This window comes from Benincasa hispida, chromosome 2 (assembly GCF_009727055.1).
Source record: "Benincasa hispida cultivar B227 chromosome 2, ASM972705v1, whole genome shotgun sequence".
Lineage (NCBI taxonomy): Eukaryota > Viridiplantae > Streptophyta > Magnoliopsida > Cucurbitales > Cucurbitaceae > Benincasa > Benincasa hispida.
Window position 1 is genome coordinate 207,558 of NC_052350.1, and position 9,976 is coordinate 217,533.

The 9,976-nt window shown below is 27.9% G+C and overlaps 1 protein-coding gene across 1 annotated transcript; it reads left to right on the forward strand.

The window, feature by feature from the left end:
* The first annotated feature begins 6,261 nt into the window (after nt 1-6,261).
* LOC120071149 lies at nt 6,262-6,735 on the forward strand. The gene has a single exon (XM_039023245.1). The coding sequence runs from the start codon at nt 6,262-6,264 to the stop codon at nt 6,733-6,735; it is 474 nt and encodes a 157-aa protein (XP_038879173.1).
* The last annotated feature ends 3,241 nt before the right edge of the window (nt 6,736-9,976 follow it).

Sequence of the window (9,976 nt, forward strand, 5' to 3'; positions counted from 1 at the left end):
AAATTAAAATTTTGTTTACTTTGTCAAAAAAAAAAAAAAAAAAAAAGACACTTCATAATTAATCACGATTGAACAATGGGGGAGTGGAGGGTTCTAATATCTGATTTCTTAACCGATAATGTAGGTTTTTACCTAGTTGAACTCTATCCAAATTGAATTTTTGTAAATATAAAATTAATTTATAAGTTAAATTTAAAAATAAAGAAAGTTTTCGGAGAAAATTGTTTCGTAGAGTTGAACTTGAGTTGGTGTTGATTTGATGCGATCTCTAGTATTTGATCTTCTAATCAAATGTATTTAAATTGCTTTTTTTTAAAGGTATTGTAATTAAAATGTGAAGTGAGAGACTCGAACTTGAAATCTCGAGGTCGATAGTACAAACACTATGTTGATTAAGTTACGTTCTTGTTGGCTTTAAATTACTTCTTTTAAGAAAGGAAGATGAAAAGCCTTAATTAACTTGATTACTTAAGCACGTTTTTATACCGTCCTTAGGGGCAAAAGAGGAATGGAAGGTGGCCTACCATTAAAATTTCCATTCCAAAATACCTTGTTTGGTTACCTTCCACAAATTTCCTTTTAACATTAAAATATTTTATATGTTATATGCTTTTATAAAAATATTTTTCAATAGAAGTTCATTTGTGACTTTTCAAGAAAACGACTAAAAATATTTGTGTAATTTTAGGCTATTGCCTTTAATTTGTGGTTTTAGTTTTTAAAATCGTCGGATTTCCAAAAAATGAAAACCATAATAAAAAGAGAATTATCTAATTTGCAATCCATTAGTGGTTGAAAAAATAAAAAAATATCAATAATTATATACTATTTAAATGAGATAATGTTCATAATGGATTATAATGAATGGGTTTAATGTATGATTTAAACATATGGTGGACTGAATCAAATCAGTGGAATTACATTAAATATATATAACATAATCTATCTCCTCTCTAAATCATGACCACAACGTGAAAATGAAAATAATTCAATTGGTATTGAGGATCAAGAAGTTCGTGATTCAAATCTCTCAAATCTCAATTTGTACTAAAAAAAACTGGTAAACTATTTGTATAATAAATTTTGAAGACAAAGATTTGATTCTCCTACTCTACATATTAAGAAAAAAAAATTATGATCATAAGGATTAAAATGTAAGAGCTACTTGGGTTCGATCCTCTATTCGCATATTATATACATACATTTTGTTAGGATATTGAATGTTTAATGCAATAACCTTTTATGTTATGTTAATTTAGCTTAGTTTAATTTTTCTTGTAGGTAAAAGCCCAATGGGCCACTAGATTAAATAGTATTTAAAGTTCTTTTTAACATAGTTAGTTGAGAAACTCTAATGTAATTTTTAGATGTTTCCCCATCTCTTTCTATTTCTATCCCTCTCTAAAATCTTCAAATATTTACATCTTATAGGTGGTCACTTCTGATTTGCTATCACATTTTTTTTTTTTTTTTAGAATTTTACACTTTTGGTCCTTAAAAGTTTAAGTCTTATTTGAGTTTTCGAAGTTTAAGTTAAGTTGTTAAATTTGAAAACTCAGAAACTCCAATACAACCTAAACTAAAAAGGTATAATTTTAAAGTATGAATTTAAAAATAAATAAATAAAATGAACAAATAATAAGTAGATAAATTTTTTTAGTATAATAGATTCAAACCATAAATCTCTTCGTCGTTTACACATATTAAATGTCAGTTGAAGCTATGCTTTTTTTTTAGTAAATAGATAATTAAACATATTTGTCACACTTCAAATTGTATTTAATTTAATTATAATAAAGATCTTTATACTCTCTTTTTTTCTCTAATATATATATAAGAAAGTACAACACATCTCAACTCTTTTAATATTGATGTAATACAGTATCAGAGCCAAAAGTTTTATATGGGGCACTATATGTACAAGTCTAACAAAAAAAATATCTATAAATGAATGTAAAAAAAATATTCATAACTTCATAAATTAACTAATTTAACACATTACAATTTTCAAGTTTTCATGTTTTAAAATCGATCCATGACAACTCCAGTATCTAAATTATCAAATAAATCTTTTTCGATATAGGCTATAAGACAATCATCATCCATTGATCTCCCATTCGATTATGCAATCGAGCCTCCACAATATGCATATTAGAAAATGCTCTCTCTACCATAGTTGCGACAATAGATAAAATCAGCATCAAGATGAGTAATCTATAAACTAATGGATAGACCTTGTCTTTATTCATTAGAATAATTTTTACTGTAATATCACATATACTTTTTAATTCAACAAACTCAATATTTGAACGCATATCAATTATGTAATTTTGAAGTTGATCCTCAAGTTTAGAGAGTTCAATAGTTGAAAAGTCTCTTGGGTAAAATTAAGCTAGTTGACTAAGCTTTTTAATATCAAAAGAAACAAATGAATTACTCGAATTTAAACATGCCACACAGAGAAGCAATTCAGTATTTGTTTCAGTAAAACAATTATTCAGCTATTGAAATTGCATATCAATGACGACATAGAAAACTTTAACACAATAATGATGTAAATTTGTAACTGGTTGAGATTTTCGCTTTTGTCGTCTTCGAATTAGAAATTGGTCATCCATTTTAAAGACTTCAATATCATGACTATGACAGAAATCAAAAATCATACTCAACAACGAATCCCAATCAAACTCTCTTGTTTTCTACAATCTTTCTTTACAAAATTTGATTAAACTCATTGCATTCACAATATCTTGATCTTTTCGTTGTAATGCATGGGACAAATCATTTGTGGTTCCCAAGATAATTTTCATGAAATCTATATGAAAAACAAAGTCAAAAGATAGGATCGAACTTATTAGAATTTTTGCTTCATAATTTTGTTCTGAATTTGATCCACCTTACAAAATTAACTACTAAAGAGAATATTGTAATAAAACTCATTAAAGTATAGTAGTGTGATCCTCATCGAGTATCTCCTTGTCATTTAATCATTGTCTTCTCATTTAATCCTTGACCACTTGATATTTCACCATTATTTAAAGCTTCAAAAATTTTCATTCTATGTTTCTCTCGTCAAATCTCGACGTTTTGTTGACGCTCCAATTACATTCACCACATTTGTAATGATAAAAACTAGGCCAGGAATTCCACGTGATTTTTTGCAGTAGCTATAGGAGCTAATTGAAATTGATGAGAAAAACAATGAACGTAAAAAACACATTTATTTTATTTCAAAATAAGTACTTTTAATCCATTGAACTGACCATGCTATTACTTCCTCCATCATATTCTTGTCCTTGAAACTAGCGATGCTTAATCTATGTTGAGAAAAAAATTATCTATGGCTTTCTTGAGTGATAGAGAACTTGTATCATTGACATGCATGATTTCAATAAATCGTCCAATCACAAGATTTTTATCTACATATCGCAATACAACTAACATCTGCTCCTTTGAAGATACAGCTTTAATTCGTCTATCTAGATAGGAAATTGTTTATCGCTCATATCTTTTATAACCATATTAACAACTTCTATTGCAATGGAATACACTATATCTTTTTTAAGTCAATTTGAAATTATCTGGGGTATTTTTCAAAGTCACAACTTCAATATCCTTATTATAGTTGCATAAAATCGTATAAGTTCAAGAAAATGACCTTGATTCTTCTAATCATCTGTCTTATCATGTCCACAAAATACAAGTCTTTGTTATAATAAAAATAGAATATAATCAATTCATGTTTGGTCAGACATCCCTATTTAAAAAAGTCTTAATATATTGTTTTTGTTTCAAAAAAGCCTCGCATTTACCCCAAAAACCTTATACGTGCACTATTAGGACCACCAACATGAATAAACAATTTATCTTTTTTCTTCCAATTAGAAAATCCTTCACAAACAAAACAGTCACCTCCTCAATCTTCACTTACTTTTGATTTGAATAGATAGCAACATAAACAAAATGCAGCATCCTTTGAAATGCTATATTCTAACCAATTAGAATATTCACTAAACTAAGTTAGGTTGAATTAAATCGCCTTGACTTTGTATCAAATTTCTTATGTGGAAAAGTATGATTTCGAGGCTGACAAGGACCTTCTAGTAAATATACTCTACGAACTTGATCTCGAATATTATAATTATAATCATAAATTTTGGTTCTTTAAATCGGATTTGTGGATAGTTTTTCTAGATTGATTTTTATATAAAACTAATCAGAATCCAAAACATTTTTCTTATTTGAGATGATGTCTCTACTATCCCTATTGTTGTTTTTCTTTTATTCTCTCCATATTAATTTTGAGTTAACTCTATAAAAGTATTAATAATAAGAATATTACATTCTAATATATAGATTTAAAAGCAAAAAAATATAAAGTCTAAAAAGATTTTAAAACTTACTTACCAAGTTCGTATATTTAGACGAGTGACAACAAATAATCCTTTAGCTTGAACTTTGAAATTAATTTTAAAAACCTGTATGAGTAATATGAATGTAGAAATAACATGACAGATGAAAATATATAGAGTGTCATGTGAATATAAAAATTATGTACAAAAAATTAACGGCACAATAAAAATCTTTCTCCATATTAAATTAGAGTTAACTCTACAAAAGTATTCACAATAAAAATATTTAAAAGTATTACATAGATTTAAAAATATAATAATTAAAAAGTCTAAGAAGAATTTCAAACTTACATGTCAATGATATGATACGTATACCTCACGAGTAACAAAAAAAAGTTATCTTGTACCTTTAATTCTAAAACTAATATGTGTATGTATATATATACGTGAATATAAAAATTACGTGGAAAATAAAAGTAAATGTTACCTATTCAATATAATGTTGTTGAGAATTGATATTAAAAACTTCTCTAAATTTTGAAGGAAAAAAACTTCAAAGAAACTACACTGATTTTCTAATTATTTTGCAACCAAAGAGACTGAATTGCAATTAGCTAAAATCTACTTTATTTTTTAATTTTATATTTAGAATTAAAAAAAAAAAATCCATTAATGGCAGAATAAGACCCCGTTGCAGCTAGCCCATCAACATAGGCCTATTGGACTTACTTGGGACTATCAAACTTATTTTGATTTGACCTAGATTAAAATCACACAAAATTGACCTTAAAAAAACATAACGGATTTGAATTTGGTCACATATACTCAAGTCCGTCCATTAATCAATGAACCACGAAGAAACCTGGTTAATAATAAGAGCGTATTTATTAATTGATATTTTATTACTTAAAAATTTATATTAAAAATAAAATACCGATAATTTGAGGTGGGCACGTGCCCCTACCCCTCAGTGGCTCCACCCTTGATGTCCTCATTTTACTCTAATTAGTGTGTCATAACAACATAAAAGTAGTAGAGAGTTAATGGGAAAAAAATCAATCTTACAAGTTTAAGAACATCATTGATGTGTTAAAAGAAAACATAATTGATGATATTAGTATATCTCAATTGGTCAAAATATTATTTACCCTTTTAAAAGTTGGAGAGGATCTTTCACTTGTAACTAAACTGAAATCAAATTTGGTAGAGTACAATTTACATGAGTAAAACTAAAATGATTCATTGAAACTTTAAAAGTAATAATCCAACTAAATACAATTTAAACATTTATAATATAACCTTAAACAATTTAGAATAAGTTTTGTTGAAGGTAAAATTGGATCTCACAAGATAAAACAAATACCCTTAGAAGACTAAAGGAAATAGGTCTAAAATGAAACTCAATCTTAATTAACTCTAACAAGTCTGAGTCAATCAAGTTTAATCTTACATATAAGAAAGAAGCCTTTGTCCGAAAAAATGGAGATCTAATCGTTCTTCTTCTAATTGCATCATTATAATTTTATGAGTTAATTTGAACTCACTTCTTCATTATTCTAAATCGTAAAATTTGCTACAAAGGCAATGTGACATTTTGATTTGCATATACATTTTTTTCTGTCTAGATTTTGACATCAACAAATTTAACGAGACCGTGGAAGGGAATGAGTCAAATGACGAATGTGAATAACAACCCAAGAAGCATAACTGTTTAAGTTTGTAAAGGTAAAACAAAACAGAGAGCAAGTCCATCTTCAAAAGTCAAATCCAAAGACCTCATTTTAATTTTAAAATTACTAGTCAACTAATTTCCTTCCTCCTTCCATTTCCCTCTCTTTATAAATCATCCACACAATATTTCAATTCACACTTCACAACCCCCAAATCCCCTCAAAGTCCATAATCGATCATGGTCTTCTCCACTCCCGAAACTCCTCATACCGCCGATTCCGACACGGCGGCGAAGACCCCGTCCACCGGCCTCCGCCGCTCCGTTACAGCTCTGGCCGTTTTCTGCGCCAAAAAAGCCGCCCTAGTCACCAAGAAGCTTAAATTGAAGCCGAGTCACCACCACCCGAGTCACCCGAGTCCGAAGTCGCCGTTGGCTTGCCCGAAGAAGATGCTGAAGACAATCAGCCAATCGGCGATGAGTTTGGTTCAGAAGAAAAAGACCGGCCGACGGGAAGAGGAGGAAGACGAAGAAGAAGAAGAGTGGGGCCAGGGTGGGGTATGGCAAAGGGGGATCTTGATGGGCGACAAATGTCAACCGTTGGAATTTTCGGGTGCAATTTATTACGATAGTAACGGCAACAAGATGAACGAGCCCCCTCTCCGTTCGCCACGTGCCAGTCCTTTACCCGGTTACCTCCTCAGAAAACCCTGATGTCATTTTAATGTTTTTTAATTTGCTCGTATAAATTTTAAGTTAAATTATAAATTTTGTCTTAATTTTAATTTTATATCATGCTTGTATTTATTAACGGATCATTTTTGGTGGTCAATTAGATTTGGACATAGCTTAGTTTCAATTTAAAAACTACTATCTTAATGATTTATCTTTCGTTTTTGTAATTAGGAATAAATTTGGTGAATACCCGAGCTTCCTCAATTTTTATCACATATATTTTTATTTGTAAAAACATAAAAACTAACCAAAATGAGTGTTGAAAATCTCTAACTTTTCCTTTTTTTTCCCTAAGGGCAAACGATTCATTTTTAAAATATCAAACTTTTTTTCTTACATGACGATTATATTTTGAAATTGATTATTTATAAATTATATTTTTTAATCGAATTTTAAGTAAAACTTCTTTGAACAAAATTTTTGGATCCACCATTATTTGTAATTATTGTTTTTTTTTTAAAATATACTAATTGGTGAAGATTTAGTATGATCGGGTACATTATTAATTTTATGTGATTTTAATTAATGTGTCAAAATGAGTTTTTTCTTTTCTTTTTAGTGTTGTGTCAAAAATAATTTAGTTCAAAAGTAAGTACGATATCTATTTTTAAAAATTCGAAAGATCGATTTTCTATTTTCGTAATTATCGTATTAAAAAATAAAAAAGAGATTTTAATTAATGTTTAACTCTTCTATTAGGAAATGAATTTAAAACTAAAAAAAAATAAAAGAAAAAGAAATCATTGTATCTTAAGTAAAACTTCTTTGAAAAAAAATAAAATTATTCTATGGAAATATTTTTAGTCTATTTTTCTTTCAAAATGTCAACACCTTATGAATAATAAATATTGCAAATACGGTTTTTAAAAATTAGTGCAATTTAGTCATTGTCACATTCGTAAGGACATAAGCTATGAACCCTTCAAACATCCAATTTTTGTTTGATCCAAAAACGGGATGTGTCCTTTGGGCATAAAGACTCCAAAAAGTGGGAAAAAAACAATTATAATTAAGGGGGAAAAAAAGGAAAAAGAACATGAAATACATTTGTAGTTCCTAAGACTTTGACTATTATGTTGGTATGAGCTTTAATTTTAGTCTATTGAATTTTGTAATGCGATTCTAAATAGTATTTATTTAACTGTTTGTTAACTAACAGAAATATGATGTGGTTGTTATGTTAATAAGTAATTGTATTTTTTTTTATTTGACAAATTATATTAATTTAAATATTTTTTGTCACTAAACTTGTCTTTTTTGTATGGTATAGAATGAAAATATTCGAACCACAAATATCTTGATCGTTAACACGTTTTTCATACTAGTCAAGCTAAGTTCACTTTCACTACCTGACTTTTTCCCTTTTCTTCTTCTTTCCATCCCCCATTAATTTACATTTGGAATAATGAAGAATTAGAAAATCTATCGTGATAATGGTCGTAGCTAAAGGGAGATAAATATAGTGAAGTTCATCTGAGAAGGAAGAGAAGAAGAAGAGAGGAAGTCTAATAACCAAAAAAATTACTAACTAAACAAATTTTAGCCATCAAATCATTTCTTTTTATTGCTATGATCAAATTAACTTTAAAGAATATTTTAAACCAATTTTCAAATAGTAAGAACCAAAAATGTAAATTTTAAAATCTAGAAACCAAGTAATCACCAAACTCTAAAACATAGTGTCCGGTGTATATTACCTAAAAATTAATTAGTCTCTTAAATTGATACTTTTTTTTTCTAGATATTACAATTTTTTGAAATTCTTATTTTCATATGCTTGTTTTGAATGAAAATAATGCTAACAAAATTAAAATTAATATGAGGCATGTCAATATGAGATTAGTTCAACGATAATTGACATGTACTTTTTTTTTTAGATCTAAAGTTTAAATTTTTATACTCCACATTAATTTGTGGTAATAAAAAAACCTTTTATGTGGTCCCCTCTTTTATAATCAAGTTTTTTAGTACAACAAGTAGAAATATGAAAATTAGAATCTTTAATAATTTTCTCTAATAACCAATAAGTTATGCATACTTTGACAACCAAATTTATTATACTAGTTTATCCTTAAATTATTTTCATTCGTTTCAAACTAAAAATTGACCGTTTATTTTCAATTAACATTGTTTGGGTAAGTAAATGTTACTCTAAATGAATCAACTTTTATTATTATATTTAAAATTTAAATAATAATCCATAACAAGGTATAGTTAATTTGAAAGATAAAAGAATCGTATATACCTCATTTCTACAAACGTAATAGTATAATTTTCTTTTCTATTCATATCCAACCACCTACATTTGAAGTTTTTCCTTCTTAAACTTAACCGCTTGAACATACAATTTCATCCAAATGTTTATTTTAGTATAATGAAGGATGATGATTCGAATTACAAACTTCTGGATCGTTAATCCATTTATTTATGTTAAACTAAGTTCCTATTAACCATATAAAGATATCTCAATTAAAAGTGAGATGTCCTCTACATATAATAACCAATAACAGCAAGTACTAGGGATGAGGTCAGAGTGGTGGGTGACAAGTGTGAAGTAAATGTAACACATTTTTGTGTACCTTTTTGACCAAAGACCATGGCCATGTTTGTGAATGACAAGGGTATTAAAGTTAGACCAAGTCATATATATTATAAGTATTATATATATAAATAATTACCCAGTCAAATATGGTCCACTTGTCTCTATAGTTTTCCACAGAAATATATCATTTTGTTAGATTCAAACCTGCCATCTTTCAAAAAGTGTTTGTTTTCTCCTTTTTTATTTTTATTGTCAAAAGTTTTTGTTGAGAAATGTATTCGTTATTAATCTTTTTATATAAATACTTTAAACTATTTCGAAGCTGAACATAGTCTAAAATCTAGAATGTAAAAATCATTGGGCCCAGATTTCGGCCCAAAAATATTCAACTGGACCTTTAACCCAATAACTTATAAGACTGACCCGAGCTAAACAACCCATCATTGGGTCCATCTTTCAGCCCAAATACTCAACAGAACTTCTAACCCAAGAAACTTAGGCTAGATTGCGTTAGTTGTATAAAAAAAGCCTCATCTCAACTTTTTTTTTTTTTTTTTTTTTTTTTTTTAACAGCTGACTTTAAAATGTAGTATCCTTCTAATTTTTAGATTTTTTAAAAATTAAATAGAATTTTTAATTAATATTTAGTTTTCAATTTTATATTTTGATGAAAAAATT